We start from the raw sequence: 17,719 nt of genomic DNA, 5'->3' as shown, positions 1-17,719 counted from the left end.
AATAATGATCCTACACCTCAGGAACCATTGATGGACACGCCTATACCTAGAAGATCCGAGAGGACTTCTAGACCTCCTATTCGATATGGTCTTCTTCTTGAAGGGGATCAAGATGAACCCGATGTTGGATGTGATCCAAGAAACTTCAAGGAAGCAATTTCTGATGCGGATTCAAATTTATGGCTTGAAGCTATGCAGTCGGAAATAGATTCGATGCATACAAATCAAGTTTGGTCTTTAGTAGATCCTCCCGATGGAATTGTTTCAATAGGGTGTAAATGGATCTACAAGAGAAAGCTTGGGCCTGATGGTAAGGTATTGACCTACAAGGTGCGATTAGTGGCGAAAGGTTATACTCAAAGACAAGGAGTTGACTATGATGAAACCTTTTCACCAGTTGCAATGTTCAAGTCCATAAGAATCCTTATTGCCATAGCTGCTTGGTATGACTATGAGATATGGCAAATGGATGTGAAGATTGCTTTTCTTAATGGAGACATTAAGGAAGAAATCTATATGACGCAGCCTGAGGGATACACATCCATGGGAAGCGAGCATAAGGTACGCAAGCTTCAAAGATCAATCTATGGTCTAAAACAAGCATCAAGAAGTTGGAACCAGAAATTTGATGAAACAATAAAGGATTTTGGTTTTATCAAGAACCCGGAGGAACCATGCGTGTACAAGAAAGTAGTTAAGGATGCTGTGACATTCTTAGTACTTTATGTTGATGACATCCTACTCATTGGGAATGACTTAGGGATGTTGCAGTCAACAAAGATATGGTTATCAGGTAGATTCTCGATGAAGGATTTGGGTGAGGCATCCTATATTCTAGGGATACAGATCTATAGAGATATATCTAAGAGAATGATAGGACTCACTCAATCAACCTACATCGACACCATATTGAAACGGTTTTCAATGGATGGGTCCAAGAGAGGACATCTACCCATGTGTCATGGAGTTTCTCTATCCAAGTCTATGTGTCCCAAGACTGATGAAGAGATAGAGAAAATGACACATGTACCATATGCGTCAGCCATAGGTAGTATCATGTATGGGATGATATCTACCAGACCGGATGTAGCATTTGCTCTGAGTGTCACGAGCAGATATCAAGCTAATCCCGGTCAAATGCATTGGAAAGCCGTGAAGGACATTCTTAAGTACTTACGAAGGACTAAGAATATGTTCATGGTATATGGAGGAAGAGAACTAAAATTGGAAGGCTATACCGACTCTAGCTTCCAAAGTGACGTGGATGACTCGAAGTCAACCTCTGGATTTGTGTTCATGCTCAATGGCGGTGCTGTCTCTTGGAAGAGTTCCAAGGAGGACACCACAGCGGATTCCACCACTGAGGCAGAATACATTGCAGCATCAGCTGCTGCTAAAGAGGCCGTTTGGATGAGGAATTTCGTCCAAGAGTTGGGCGTCATTCCTGAAGTTGTTGGTCCAGTCCCGGTGTACTGTGACAACACGGGTGCCGTTGCTCAGGCAAAGGAACCAAGGTCTCATCAAAGATCCAAACACGTACTGAGGAAATACCACATCATCCGGGAGATTGTGGAAAGAGGAGACATCACTGTCGAAAGAGTGGCCTCTGCAGACAATATCGCTGATCCACTTACTAAGCCCTTGCCAGGACCATTATTTGACAAACATCGCGAAGCAATGGGTCTACGTAGTATAACTAGTTGGCTTTAGGGCAAGTGGGAGATTGAAAGAGTGGGTGCTCGGTGAGCCAACTTGTGGCTAAGGGCTTTGATGACTCTTTGTATAAACAATCTTTTGTTTAATATAATTTACACTTTTATTAATGGCAATGACTTTATCTTTCTTCATATTGTTATATTGTGATATACTATTGTTGTTTTGATAAAGACCTTGAATATACTATAGTGTATGTAAGATGTGGTAGAACATGGGGATGTCTATCATGAAACACATCTTATAGTCACTGTATATTCTAAACTGTTCCTAGTCGATTGAGCCGTCCGATAATAAAGATAAGGATCGCTCGAGTTTGAGACTAGCATTTGCGATGCAGAGTACCACGTTTCATTGGTAGGGAACATAGAGATGTTCGAAGCATGCAAATGGATATTCATATGATGAATGATCGAACTACCCTATCCGGACTTTCCAAGTGGTTATCACTTATCGAGTGGATAAAGTCCGCGGTTTTGGTTGTACACCATTAGTCCTTACTACTTGAAACATCATTGAGACTCTATATGCTAGTACTGTGCTTTGACTCGTTTACCGACTCTATTGGGGTCATCAGGTGTCGGGATTGGGTACAGTTACAACACATATAGGAGTCGATGCTTTGTTGTCAAGGATTCACCACATACTTGCGAGTGTGGATATCCTATGCGATCTGAGGAGATATTAGTGTGACAAATCTCTGGCCAGAGTACATGATGTGTTTTAAAAAATGGTTTCTTAGTAGCACATGCGATGTCACTATTTGATCATCAAGATGTATTGCATAGTTATCGAATCTCGAACGACTCTCGATATACCAATGGTTGTTGATTCGATCGGGATATATGGATGAAGGGACCGTACTGTACGCTAACCAAAATCTATTGGTTCTTGCAGGCACTATCAGTGATACCTAGGGAATCATGGGGCGATGTTGCTAGGCGCTCTTACCATGATTCGATGGGCAAGTCGGAAATTGTTGTTCCGAGTCACAAGGAGTTGTGAGCCCACGGCTAGCTGTATCCCTGAACCATTGAGGGTCACACAGAGTAATGGATTTTTAATTCCCGTTGAGATAGTTAAATTTAATGAGTTAAATTTAATGAACAAAGAAGTTGGACTTCTTATTTAAGAGTAGAGGAGTAAGATTTCCTAAAATGACATAGGGATGGGCATTTTTGGAAATCACTGAATTCGGATTCAGAAAATTTATCTTGACTCTAAAAGATGCAGAAATGGTTTCTGTGAACATTGGTAAAATTGGTTTATCAATCTGAGTCACGATGAATTTTATATTAATTTCTGAACATGCGGGCTTTGCTTGTCAGGCTTGAACTTATGACTAATGGGCCCTAAGCTGTTAGCAGCCCACATTATAAATAAGTTATTGCAGTACAGAAATTACACAAAAATAGGTCACAATTTTCGAAAACCTAGTTATTTTCTCTCTAAAGTGGCCGACCCCCCTCCCTCTCTACTCGGGAAAATCCAGCCTGTGAATTTTGAATTACAGTCTGGTTTAACGGATCAAATTCGTTAATTCTCTTCGTAGAAACTTCTGATAGATTTTCTAGTGCAATCTATCAGAGGGATTAATTATCCGTTCGTGGACCTGATTGAAGAACAGTTCGTCCATCAGTTCCAGGGATATACAACAAGAGTAGAGCAATCTGTTGGTGTCCATAATCTCGCTTCGAGATTGGAGGTAAAAATTTATAATTGTTATTTAATTTTTACACACACAATTTAATCGTTAAGTTTTGATACCCATTATGGAATCGTTCCATATAAAATTTTTAAACTTCCGCTGCACCGGGTATCAATTCTGATTGATCTGATCGCCGCGTTCTCCAACAGTTCTTTGATCTGCTACCCTTTTGTCCTCATGTTGCTGATAGTTCTATGGCGAAGTTTGATCATTTCCTTCAGGGTTTGAATCCTGACATTCATCGGATGGTTGTTGTGGGCGGCGATGGGACTTACGAGGATTTGGTGGACCGTTGTCGCTAGGCCGAGGACAATATTCGGAGGAACAGGGGACTTTATTCTTCTTCTTCCAGGCCAGCGAGCTCTAGTCCTTTGGGTCCGAGAGGACAGTCCTTCAAGAAGCCAGGAGGTACTTCTTCTTCTTCCTCTGGATCTGGTGGGGTGCATCGTTTTGACGGACAGAGACCGAACCGGTGTACTCAGTGCCGACGCAGGCATCCGCCAGGACAGTGTGGTCGATCGACCACTGCATGTTTCCAGTGTGGCCAGGAGGGTCACATGAAGAGAGATTGTCCTATGCTAATTGGGGCAGCGAGTGGTTCTGGAGGTTCTCAGGCATCTGTTCAGCCACCTCAGTACCAGCAGCCACCTTTCCAGCAGCAGTTTTCGCAGCAGCGCCAGCATCCGCAGCAGTCTCAGAGATAGCCTACTCAGACTCCTTCTCGGGGTCATTCTTCTTTGAGGCCACGTACCCAGGGTCAGGTCTTTGTGCTTAACCAGGAGCAGGCAGAGGCTGACAGCGATTGGATGATTGCAGGTATCTGTAGTTTATGTGGTTTTCCTGCATATGTTTTAATTGATATTGGTGCATCGCATTCTTTTGTCTCAGCACGTTTTGCTAAGAAGTATAAGTTGCCATATATTCCTCTAGATGTGTTATTAGTGGTTTCTACTCCTATGGGTAGCGAGGTTTTAGCCAAGCGTCTAGTTGTGGGTTGTGTTTTGGATTTCGAGGGACATCAGCTTAGTGCTAACCTAATGATTCTAGCGATGGAGGATTTCGATTGCATCATTGGGATAGATCTATTGACTACCTACCGAGCGATAGTGGATTGCTATCAGAGGTTTGTCCAATTTCGTCCAGAGGATGATGAGTCATGGTATTTCTATGGTGAGGGAGCGCGACCCCCGATGCCAGTGGTTTCAGCTCTGAAGGCCCGACGTGCTTTAGAGTCTGGCGGGAAAGACTACCTTATCTACGCCATTGACGTATCCTCAGGAGAGCCAGATATCCAAGAGATACCAGTGGTTCGTGACTTTCCAGATGTGTTTCCGGAGGAAATTCCAGGTTTGCCACCAGTAAGGGAAATCGAGTTTGGCATTGAGTTAGTGCCAGGGACTGCACCGATTTCCAGAACTCCTTACCGATTGGCACCGTCAGAAATGAAAGAGTTGCAGAAGCAATTGCAAGATCTTCTTGATAAGGGTTATATTCGACCTAGTGTTTCGCCATGGGGATCCCCAGTACTGTTTGTCAAGAAGAAGGATGGTTCGATGCGGTTGTGTATTGACTACCGTCAGTTGAATCAGGTGACAGTGAAAAATAAGTATCCTCTTCCGCAGATAGATGATCTCTTTGATCAGTTGTAGGGTACATCTGTCTATTCGAAGATTGATCTTTGGTCTGGGTATCATCAGTTGCGAGTTCGACAAGAGGACGTTCCTAAGACAGCATTTCGTATGCGGTATGGACACTATGAGTTTCTAGTGATGCCGTTTGGTTTGACGAATGCTCCAGCTGTTTTTATGGATCTGATGAACAGAGTTTTCCGCGACTTTCTGGATAAGTTCGTGGTGGTGTTCATCGATGACATTTTGGTGTACTCTCGCAGCATGGATGAGCATGCCTACCATCTCTATACTGTACTTCAGGTCTTGAGGGAGAAACAGTTGTACGCGAAGCTGAGTAAGTGTGATTTCTGGATTGACCGAGTAGTGTTCCTTGGTCATGTCATTTCTCAGGAGGGAGTATCTGTGGATCCTAGCAAGACAGAGGCTATTTTGAATTGGTCACGTCCGACTACAGCTTCTGAGATTCGTAGTTTCCTTGGTTTAGCAGGATACTATCGTCATTTTGTGGAGAATTTCTCTCAGATAGCTAAGCCTTTGACTCAGTTGATTAATAAAGACATTTCTTTCGTTTGGTCTGATGCTTGTGAAGATAGTTTTTGTGAGTTGAGACGTCGTCTGACGACAGCTCCAGTTCTTGCTTTACCATCTGGATTAGGTGGTTTTGTAGTCTTCACTGATGCTTCTCTCCAGGGTTTGGGGTGTGTTTTGACTCAGAATGGCCACGTGATCGCTTATGCCTTCAGACAGTTGAAGATTCACGAGGAGAACTATCCCGTACATGATTTAGAGCTTGCAGCCATTGTCTTTGCTCTTAAGATATGGCGTCACTATTTGTACGAAGAACGATTTGAGATCTTCACCGATCATAAGAGTTTGAAGTATCTGTTCACTCAGGCTGAGTTGAACATGCGGCAGCGTCGTTGGATGGATCTGTTGAAGGATTACGATTGTGAGATCAAGTACCATCCAGGTTCTTCTAACCCCGTTGCTGATGCGCTTAGTCGCAAGATTTATGTGAGTTCCCTTCGTACCAGTTCGGTTTCGAAGGCAGTGGAGGAGTGTTGTTCTTTGGGATTCATGTTCCGTCATAAGAAAGAACAACAAGGGATTCGTGTCTCTTCTGTGCTTGCAGAGCCAGCGCTATACAGACTAATTCGGGAAGCTCAGAATTCTGATCTGAAGACTCAGAAGTTGGCCCGGCTGGCTGAAGGTGATAATACTTCTGGTTTTCATCTGCAAGGAGACGGTCTGTTGTGTCTTTCTGGTCGAGTTGTGGTACCCTAGGATTCTACTTTGAGGGATGAGATCTTATCGCAAGCTCACCGCAGTCGATTTTCTGTACATCCAGGCAGCATGAAGATGTATAAGGATCTTCGCACTCGATTTTGGTGGAAAGGGATGAAGCGCAGCGTTTATCAGTTCGTATCCTAATGCCTTGTGTGTCAACAAGTCAAGGCAGAGTTTAGACGACCCGGAGGGTTACTTCACAGCTTAGAGATTCCTGAATGGAAGTGGGAGCATGTGACGATGGACTTTGTCACCCACTTGCCTATGTCTTCCAGGAATTGTGATGCTATTTGGGTTGTCGTGGATCGGTTGTCGAAGTCAGCGCATTTTCTTCCCTATAACCGCGATTACACTTTTGATAGGATGACACAATTGTAAGTGCGGGAGATTGTTCGATTGCATGGGATTCCATTGAGCATTGTCAGCGATAGAGATCCGAGGTTCACCTCGAGATTTTGGGGTAGTTTCCAGCGAGCCCTTGGTACTACTTTGAGCTTGAGTACGGCTTATCATCCAGAGACTGATGGACAATCGGAGAGGACTATCCGTACTCTAGAGGATATGCTTCGCGCGGCGGTGATGGATTTTGGTCCAGTGTGGCATGATCATTTACCCTTGGTGGAGTTTGCCTACAACAATAGTTACCATCGCAGCATTGGCATGGCACCATTTTAGGCTCTTTATGGACGCCATTGTCGTACACCTTTGTTTTGGGGCGAGGTTGGCGAGCGTCAGGTTGAGGGTCCTCAGATGATTCAGCAGATGATTGATGCAGTAGAGTTGATCCGACGCAGGGTTAAGGCAGCCCAGGATCGACAGGCTAGCTACGCGAACACTCACCGCAGGCCACTTCATTTTGAGGTAGGGGAATATGTTTTCTTGCGTATGTCACCTTTTCGGAAGGTAATGAGGTTTGGTCGCAAGGGTAAGCTGACACCTAGATTTATTGGTCCTTTCGAGATTCTCGAGAAGGTTGGGGATGTTGCTTATCGTCTGGCCTTGCCACCCAATCTTTCGGAGATCCACGATGTGTTCCACGTGTCCTTGTTGAGGCAGTATGTGGCGGACGAGTCGCATATTTTGCATCCGACCGAGGTAAAGGTAAATCGGGATCTATCGTATGTGGAGAAACCCCTGCGGATTCTTGACAGGAAGGACAAGGTACTTCGTAACAAGCGTATACCATTGGTGATGGTACAGTGGCAACGCAGAGGTACAGAGAAAGCTACTTGGGAGTTGGAGAGTCGGATGTTAGCCGAGCACCCCGAGTTGTTTTAAGATTTTGTACTCTGTTGTATCGAATGTATATTATTCAATTGTAATAAGAGCATTGATTTTGCGTTCTATGTTTTCCTTAAAATATAATTTCGAGGACGAAATTTCTTAAGTGGGGGAGAATGTAGTGACCCGCAATTAATCAAGGTAATTAAGAAAATTAATTACTAAATTTTGCCTAAAATTATCCGAAGTGGATCGGAAGCTCCGAAGCACAGATCGAAAGCTCCGATCGGGATCGGACGTTCCGTTGGAGGATCGGACGTTTCGTTCTGGCTAGGGCTGGCGTCATCACCGACGTCAGCAAGATGACGTCACTGCTTACGCACGTGAGGTGACATCAGACGTTCCGATGTCACGATCGGACGCTCCGTTCGCGATCGGACGTTCCGATGAGGGATCAGACGTTCCGATCGCCGTCTATAAATAAGGGGTCCGAGCCCTCATTCTGTGCACCGATTTCCCCTCTTTTTCTCTGGTTTTCGAACCTTCTTACTTAGATCTACGGAGTTCTAGGCATCCTATTGGAAATCCGGAAGTTTCCTAGCGATCCCGGCGTCGTAGCGGAGGTGTGCCTAAGTTTTGAGGCGATTCTACACCAGCGGGCTGACGACGGACGAAGGTATAATTTGGCTTTCTAAAAATATTTAGGAGTATGCAATAGCTTAGTTAAGGCTTTTAGAGCTTAATTGTTGATGCATGTATATTTGCATTGTAGTAGCTAGTAGACTGGACTAGTAGGCTTGGAGTCTAGACCAGCAGAGCTAGGTTTGACCAGTAGTGTAAGAGGTACGTAAGTACTGACCGAGATAGCCGGCATGATATATTTGCTTATATGTTGCATGAGTATGTGCTATATGTTTTATCATGTTTTAGCATGTTTTACCGCCTTAGCACATACATGATTTTACGTGTGACTGCATCCGGAGAGATGTGAGTCATTGACAGTCTCCATAGGGAACGATGATCTCATTTTGGACTCGAGTCAGGTATGACAGTTTCCATATGGGACTTGTATCCTGTTTTGGATTTGGGTCAGGATGGGGTTGGCTCAGCCCTGATATGAAGTATACGAGTACCCCGCGGAGTAGCTCTCTAGCCGGTACTGTATATTCTCGGAGCCATGAGCAAGTGTTTTCACTTGAGTTTTAAATCATCTGTGTGCGCATATTTGTATTTATATCATTGCTTCGTATTGAGCATTCTAGCTCACGCCCCTGTGGTTGGGTATTGTGTACCTTGTGGCGGGGCAGGTTTGAGGCTGGACGGTCCAGACGGCTCTCAGCAGGATTGAGCTTGGGGAGTGCGAGGTTGTAGAGGGTAGGGATTTATTTACCCTGAACCTTCGATTTGGTTGTATAACAGTATTTATACAATTGTGATAACGTTGGTTGTATTCTGCCGATTGGATTTGTTGTATTTTAATTATCCGCACTTTACGCTTTAAGCTTTTATTGTGTGCGCTTTTACTATAACTCTGATTAGTTAGTGGATTCGGGTTGGGTCACTACACAACTTGTTCTCTCTCACAACAATCTTCAAGGTAATAACTTTCCTCGATCCCGTTGATATTAATTCATCACTGATTGATTGAATTCTAAGGTCGGATTCCTGAGTCTTTCGGGAGTCTAGTGCCCTTCTGGAGCTTGATCTCTCCTACAACAAGCTGTATGGCGGGATTCCTCGTGCTTTCGGGAATTTGATGTCTCTTTCTCATCTTGATCTCTCCGAGAACATGCTTGAGGGTATTATTGTTATCTTATTTTGTTCCACAAGGAATTTCTATTTCAATTAATGAAAGGAAAAAACTAGGTTTAATTAAATTTAAGTTTTTTTGGAATACCGTAGCAATTGTTCTAGTTGATTTGAGATGTATTCCAATTATTTCGAAGGTCCGATTCCAGACTTTTTGGGAAATCTAGCATTTGTTCTGGAGCTCCATCTCTCCTACAACAAGCTAGATGGCAGGATTCCCGACTCTTTAGGAAATTTGGTGTCCCTTTCCTCTATGGAACTCGACGATAACAAGCTGGATGGTGGGATTCCTGATTCTTTGGGGAATTTAAGGTCTCTTTCTTATCTCGATCTCGCCGCTAACATTATTGAAGGTATTTATTCTTGAAAGTCTTTTTATTTCATTTTACGAACTAGGATTCGGGGGAAGGAAATATGATGTATTAATTAACATAAAATCTAAGTTGATGTGTCCTCAAATTATTTTGAAGGTGGGATTCTTATGTGCTTCGACTAACCTTGCAATGATAACCCTTCCAAATGAGCAAATCAAAGATTTCTTACAAGAAATCGATCATCAATATATATAAGTACGTACTTCTTGTCATGTTGTTTGTACTGGAGGCTTCTTATGTGAAACATGGGACATAAAATTATGAGATAAAATTCCTATTTCAACTTTGAGATATATATATATATATAGCAATTCTCCATTGGTAGCAAATGGTTATCCATTAAGCGGAAGAAATCTTATTTAATTTAAATGAAAAAAAACATAAAAATGAAGTTCCCACTCGGTCAAGAACGGACTACGAGGGTCAGCTACCCCAGCTAACTTTCATAATGAAATACCGTTACTGTATAGGCAGGTCTGATTGTGAAAGACCTATTACTGGATAATTCAGGGGTAGAGCCAAAGAGTGTGGTGTGAACCATACAAGTTCTCAATAACATTGATTAAATGAAGTTAAAGGCTCCGGTGTATAGAGAAGACCTCACCGTTTAAGAAGTAACCATAGAAACGATGGAACCCACTATTTCTTTAATCCATTTAATTTATATCTCTTTTTTTTTATTGATTCTATTTTTTTTGACACTTAGCAAAAGAAAATTGATTATTTCTTTCATATTTCGCAGTAAAATACCTACAAAAAAAAGAAAAAATTGTGGTTGGGAAGGTTATATATATATATATATATATATATATATATATTAATTATACTAAAAATTTGTGTATTAATTGAAATTAAAACTTTTCCTTATGGATCTGAATCGGAATACGGAGTGGTTCATGTATCCTGGTGTATGGACCATCTACATCCTCATATTATTCTTCTCATGGCTGGTCGTACTCTCGGTCTTCTGGTGTTCTCCGGGCATGGCATGGACAATTGTTCATCTCTCCCATTTCGTCCTACGTTTCTTTGACTCCATTTTTTAAAATCTTTGGGTGGATTATTTTGTATATGTTTGCGGATGCTTGTTTTAAATCTCTTGCAATTGATTGCTCGTGCTGGTAGGGAGGATGGGTGCTGATTTTGGTTTTCATAATTGCCTGTGTATTTTCTTTAGAATCATCGATGAGATGATAAATTTATAGCTGTGTATGTTTCGTGTTGTTGGTATGCATAGTGGTTATCAAACCTGCGTAAAATGGTCGGTTTGTTTTTTCAAATATCAGTGTACTAGCTAAGCTTATATATTGATCTATTATGTGTAATTAATGATGTACCAGTCTAAAATCTCAACAGATAAACAAATTAATAAGATAGAAATTGGGCTGCTTGATCCAGCAAGTGCACATGTTCAAGTTGTTGTGTTTGGGCATTGTGCATATTCTTTGAATTGCGTTCCTATATATATATTAATTAATCAATTGTTAATGACTCTCATCTCGAAATTGTTTCTCAACTTGCGTCTTTCGAGAATTTGATTGGCCAATAGGCATTTATTCTGAATGAACATGCATGCATGTAAAAATTTACGCAGGTTATGTATCTGGTTATTAATGCCTTTAGCACCTCTGTTCTCTTTCGCTTTTGGTAATTATGTTCTATCTATTTTGTCTGAGATTTATATGTTTTTATCTGTTTGGATTAGATTAATTGGTGTGGAAATAATTGAGAATTATTTTGTACGTGATTCGTCGAAGAATTGACTGGTTGTTGTGATAAATATTTATACAAATTTTGGCTTGGTGGTTCAGAAATTTCAGTTAGAAATTCTATCAAGTACGAATGCAGGCTTGTTAGATCTTAGTAGTTAGCCATATTTGTTCGGTATTTTTTAATATTAGTTAATGACCAAAATGTTGTAAAATTCAAGGTATTTAAAAAACTAGGATATGTGATTTTTTAAGTTTATATGTGGGTAGATGTAAGTTTTATATAAATTTGAGAGAAGGTATACTTAATTTTCAAAGTTTGTGGGATTTTTTTGTAATTGTAATATACCTTGGGAAAAATATATATTAGAGGTGATCTTTCGGTTGTAGTTTACTGTCTCAGTTTATCTATTTTCAATTAAAGGTGGATCTTTCGATTGTTTTTTGGCCGTTGATTTTTTGAGTGGAGTATCGGTTTCGATCGATTTTTTGAGTTTCCAGGGAGATCTGCTGTGAGTTTTTTTATGCTTTTGGTTGTTTTCTTTTGTCTACTGATGAGAATTAATTTTTCCCCGTGGTCTGTTAGTTTTAATCTAGGGAATTTTATGAGCTGAAATAAAAATTATTGTTATTTTTTCCTTGAGATATCTTCTTTTGCTCCTCTTATTTCTTTTCATGGGTTTCTTTGTTTTTAAAATGAGCACATCAATTACTCTTGGAATTACCATAACAGACATGAAAAAATAAATGTACTAGAAATAGGAAGTCCACTGAAATGAAAACTAGAGTCATGCATGGACTGTGGTACAAAGTCCTGTTTCAGTAGGATTCACAGAATGGCATACAATGCTTGGAAACTATAATACATGGACTGGTGTGTGGTTGATTTTTATAATTGGCTTGTAACACTATTTGGTATTTGTTGTTACTAGTAGTTTTGGCTGTCGGGAGACTGGAAGTCATGCCGGGCATGGGCATGAAGCTGTGGAATGAAGCTGTTTTTGGAAATTGAGGAGAAGAGATTTGTTTCAAGATCGACCTTTAACTATTGAGGAGAAGCTGTTTTTGGAAATCGTGATCGAAAATATGTGATGTATGGTTTCATACTAGTAAACTCGGTCAGATAAGTACATCTATTTTTGTACAACTTTCATGACATGTTGGGTTCAAAATTACTAGAGCTACAATTTTTTCAAAAGTGTTTAGATCCATGTAACAGTTTTTGAGACTTGAAGATATATAATATTTCCACGGATTTAATGCATGTAGTAAATATTTTATTTTGTATGGGTATATAGCACTAATTAAATTAGACAACGGTTTTGAATTCAGAGTGAAAATTAAATAATGACAACATTTTTAAAATGTTGAGGACAACGAATACTAACTGTTGTGAAAATCAACTTAAGACAACAGTTAAAAATTGTTGTAAAAAACAACATACGACAACAGTTTTGAAACATGGTTGAATAATAAGCAAACACCTACATAAGACATCGGTTTTAAAATATGGTTGAATAATGTCTACGACAACAGATATAAACTGTTGCAAATCTGTTGTCGTATGTCAACATAGACAACGGTTTATAACTGACGTTAAAGGTAACTTAAGATAACGGTTATAAACCACTGTCAAATACTGTGTACGACAACAGATATTTACTGTTGCATATCCGTTGTCGTATGTTGGAATCCACAACGGATATAAACCGTTGTTGTATGTTATACTTTTGACAACACCTTAAAGTACAACGGTTTTTAGACCCCTACGACAACGGATATATCCATTGTCTTTCCCGTTTTTCTTGTAGTGTCTAGACTATCAATATCAAATCCAAGATCTTCATACAAACAAAGTTTCCAAGAAACAAAACAATTACATAAAATTAACTAACAAAAAAAGAAGAATGAAGGGAAAAAACATGTGGAAAAAAAAAAAGAAATTTATGTACCTTTTAAAGAGAAAAGTTGACTCCTCCAATATCAACAATAATATTGTAAGGATTTCTTGAGATAACACCCTGAATCCAGAAAAAAAAAAAAAAGAAAAGAAAAACAACAAAAGTACCAAAAGACACAATACAAAATGAAATTTCCATACTTTGTAAAGTGAAAAGTTGGTTTCCCCAACCTCAACAATAACATTGTAGGGATTTCTTGAGATAACACTCTGATTCAGAAAAACAAAAATAAAAAAGAAAAATTGCGAAAGTACAAAAACACACAATACACAAAAGAATACCAGACATTTCGAGTAAGAAATCGTTACAAAAAAATAAGATATTCTTTGTAAATGGATAGAAACATATGATAATGTGAATTCTCACTATTTTCTCTACACAACTCATTCACCACACTATGATTCCAAAAAAGTCATCAATGTACAGTTGTTCAAGTAGTAGTGATTTGAAAATGTCAACTTTCCGCAAATTAAGCACAGCTACCCAATGTTTGAAAAACAATTTTTATTTGACACTGTTTACCGCACATATATTGCACACTGTTGATGATTTTTTTCGCAGCATGCTTTTATTTGCACACCATTGAAATTATTATTAACAGCATGCAATTATTGCATGCTGCTATTTTTATATGATATTAGTGCTGTTAATAACAACATTAACGGCGCGCTTTTAATGTGCGTTGTTGATATTGTGCTGCGAAAAACAGTGTGAGTTATAAATCTACTATATATACATACATCAAATTAAACAATTTTCACCAACAATTGTATCTCATAAATAAATTAATTTATTCATCACATCTTTCCTTGAATCAGATCCACCAACTCAAAAGGGCAGAAATTCTCCGTGCAAGAAATATAATCAAGTTTACAAAGCTTCCAACACGACGGCCTTGTCAAGGAAGTGCAAACACTTCCGAAAATGCGGGACAATCATCGAGAGTAATATTTCTGTGGGACGATCTCATCCGTAAGACGGGTCAACTCTACTCGTATGTATATTAATAAATAATACTTTTGGCATAAAATATAATATTTTTTAATGGATAACCCATATAAAAGACGCGTATAAAAAAATGACTCTTGAAACCGTCTAATAGTAGTTTTTGTCAATTCAAAATTATACAAAAAAAAACAGAAAAACAAGCTAGAAAACCCATAAACAAGAAACACAATCCGTTACCCAAAAGATACAACGTTGGATACAACACCACTAGCTAGGACTCGGATGATCAATCTATGCTCTGCTTCTTGAGCAGAAAAATCCCAAGAATTCAAGCTACTTGTTCTTGGAGCTGGTAAATCCTTCCTTCACACGTTTCAAATGTGCAGTCAATTCCACCTTGTCCAGAAGATTTTCCTTGATGACTCCATTCGCACAATATAGGCAGGCTCTGTGGCTCCATAATCTGCAGCCCCACAATTTCCTGGACGCATTCGAACATTTGGACAAGCCAACCATATGACAAGTCCACCAACCCAATCCTATCCCCGCCGAAGAATTATTTCTTGTCCGCCAGAGCCTCGTCTTGGATGATTCTCAGAGCTTCCAACACTTGTTTTCAACTCTTTTCTTTATCCTCTTCAGATGATAGCAAGAAGGCGAAAAAAGTAAGGCCCCGTAAATGATCAAGAAAGTTTTTATTTTATTTTTTTTAAAAAAAAAAAAATCTTCGAAATAATTCTTATTAATTCCAACGAGAATTAATCTCGTTACCTTCTGCTGGCCAAAGTCGATCCAAAAGCGAGCGAGGGCTCTGTCATAAGGATCTGCAGGCAACAAGGGGTTATCGCTATCGGGCCATGTTTCTTCTACGTATTCGAGGATCACGGCGGACTCCGCCGTGACTTTGCCGCCGTGAACGAGCACCGGAACTTTCTTGTGGACGGGGTTGTGCTCCAAAAGGGCAGCACTCTTGTTGGAGATATCTTCTTCGATGTAGTCGAACGGCACACCTTTGAGCTTCAGCGCCCATATCACTTTGCAACACATAAGGGCTTGCATGCCCAGAATCCATGGAGAGTTACTTTGGATTCCTCCATGAAAATTATTGAGTTTGAGGAGGGTACCTCTGAATCTTCTTGCTTGATTTTCTGGCCATTTATTCTCAGTCACAGAGTTTGATTAATTTGACTTTTTTGTTATGTTCCAAGACTTTTTCGGGAAACTAACGTGGCGGGATCTAGACTTGGGAGTCAATTAATACTTTTATAAATTTATTATTGTTTATAAATTTAGTCGAGAAAGAGGAGAGAACAAAAGACAAGATAAAATATAATAGAGAAAGATGAGTGTACAATATATGAACTCATCCCTCTATTTATATTATACACTTATCTTTTTTTATTATATTTTTTCTTTTCTTTGATTCTCTTATCTTTCTTCACTAAATTTATAACACGTTATCAGCACGAGTGCTCTAGTTTCAAGGTAAAACTCATAAATAATTTTCTTTTGTAGTGTTTGTGTGAATGCTCTCGATAAAGGACAATATGTAATTTTCATATTGATGCTCTCGAAATAACACAAACTCAATGGTTTTGGTATTATGTTAATGCTTCAGTAATAACACAATATTTAAATTTAATATTGATGCTTTCAAAGTATCACAAACTTTATGTTCATATTATGCTCTGAAGAAGAATTAATACGAATTTTATGTTGGCGTTTTTAAAGTAACACAACATATTATTATTGATAATTTCGATAAATCTATGAATACAATATAAATATATAACCATATAACAATTATATTATTATCATTATTGGATTCCCGACTAACCAAATTAGACAACCCCGTGAAGTTTGATACCGTACATTTCATGCTTTAGTTGAAAATGGGTTACAGGCCCATATCTCTTCAAGGATAAGGCCCAAAGTCATATTCGATCCACAATAAAAATACCTCACTCACTCGTCAACCCTAAAAATCATCAGTAGCTCAGCTGCCTAAATGGGAAATCTGTGGCGGCGATTGGCTGAGGGGACGGCGAAAATGGATCGTTGAGCCGTCGGAAACATCTGGTTGGGTGTCATCGGAAAGGATTTCTAGAAAATCAAATCCCCTTCCGATTCCACCCATACCAAAGGCTTCCGATTCATCCTCCCTTTTCCTCCCCTCTCTTCCATTTTCACATCCGATCATCTTTGGTATAGATCTTCTTCCAATTTTTATTTTTTTTTGTGTTACTTCTTATTTATGGTACAGAGTATTTAAAAAAATTTCATTAGGCTTTATTGGACACAATCACAATCACCAAGTTCTACAGTATTTTTGAAAAACGGATCTGCAGAACCAACCATGGTTCTACCTGAAAGTCAACCGCCAGGCTTCTTTACCTTCAGCAACCAAATTTTTTGATTTATAACTTTTCTTTACAAAAATTTGTAAAATTACTTTCAAATACAAGGTAAATGCAAAAACAAAACAAAAGAAAAAAATTGAAAAAGTTATATTTCAAATCGAAGTGGGAAAAATTTAACTTGTTTGTTTTTTTTTTGAAGAAAAAATTAACTTGTTTATATTGACTGTTTATGCTCGATGAGATGGTAATAGCCTGATAGGATTCAAAATACGTTCAAGATCCCTATTATCAACATCTAATAAATTAAATTTATCATACTAAAAGATCTTGATAATCGCCAAAAAATAATGTCAATGGATGCACAAAATGATTCGAAGCCAAAAAAGACAACATGAGATTATTAACGATGGTGCAGAAGATTCGAAGTCTGGCTCAACTAACATCTTCAAAGTAAAAAAAAAGAAGAAGAAAGAGAAAAAAAAAGTTATGAAATGTTTTATCACAGATTAATTATATTTTGTTTATCCATAATGTTTAGTGGATTTAATTTTCAATAATTTGTGCAAATGAGATTTTTTTGAGCAAAGTGTAGCACGATGTGTAGCACCAAGTGTAGGCTGTGTAGCAGAAAATTTCGTGCGGTTGGATCAAGTGTCAATGAAGACGATTCATTAATAAAGAGTTTGACCCCTTCCTGTAGATGTAGGCAATCAAGCCGAACCACGTAAATCTAGTGCATTTGGTGTTCATCTTCATTTATGATTCTTGATTGTTGATTGCGTTTGTTTAAGTTGAGTGCATCAGGATTCTTATTGAATTTGGTTTATACAAATTGATTACTATTCCAATGGGTGAGCTAGGGGAGTTGTAACCATTCTAATTTCTAGTAATCTTGAGAAAAGGTGAGTCAATTATGAGAAAAGGTGAGTCAATTAGCTAGTGAGATTTATAGTGTCAAGTTCTTTTGATTTCCTAACAGTATACACTTTTCATGAAAA

At 39.1% G+C, this 17,719-nt stretch overlaps 2 protein-coding genes across 5 annotated transcripts; one reads left to right on the top strand and one right to left on the bottom strand.

Annotated features, from left to right (window-relative positions):
* The first annotated feature begins 9,184 nt into the window (after window positions 1-9,184).
* LOC140866257 (uncharacterized) lies at window positions 9,185-12,698 on the top strand. Of its 4 annotated transcripts, none has more exons than XM_073271211.1 (3): window positions 9,185-9,359; window positions 9,507-9,681; window positions 12,388-12,698. In XM_073271211.1, the coding sequence occupies exons 1-3, from the start codon at window positions 9,317-9,319 to the stop codon at window positions 12,443-12,445; spliced, it is 276 nt and encodes a 91-aa protein (XP_073127312.1). In that variant the 5' UTR covers window positions 9,185-9,316; the 3' UTR covers window positions 12,446-12,698. The 4 variants fall into 4 exon arrangements, with proteins under 4 accessions (XP_073127312.1, XP_073127310.1, XP_073127309.1 ...); XM_073271209.1 differs by having other exon boundaries at window positions 9,507-9,722; XM_073271208.1 differs by having other exon boundaries at window positions 9,507-9,722; window positions 12,385-12,698.
* A 1,788-nt stretch (window positions 12,699-14,486) lies between these two features.
* LOC140860751 (glutathione transferase GST 23-like) lies at window positions 14,487-15,489 on the bottom strand. Its single transcript, XM_073263755.1, has 2 exons — window positions 15,133-15,489; window positions 14,487-14,917 (listed from the first exon to the last, which is right to left on the bottom strand). Exons 1-2 carry the CDS (start codon window positions 15,418-15,420, stop codon window positions 14,690-14,692), a joined length of 516 nt encoding a protein of 171 aa, XP_073119856.1. The 5' UTR covers window positions 15,421-15,489; the 3' UTR covers window positions 14,487-14,689.
* Between the last annotated feature and the right edge of the window lie 2,230 nt (window positions 15,490-17,719).

This window comes from Henckelia pumila, chromosome 4 (assembly GCF_033568475.1).
Source record: "Henckelia pumila isolate YLH828 chromosome 4, ASM3356847v2, whole genome shotgun sequence".
NCBI classification, from domain to species: domain Eukaryota; kingdom Viridiplantae; phylum Streptophyta; class Magnoliopsida; order Lamiales; family Gesneriaceae; genus Henckelia; species Henckelia pumila.
This window is presented reverse-complemented; position numbering and strand designations above follow the sequence as displayed.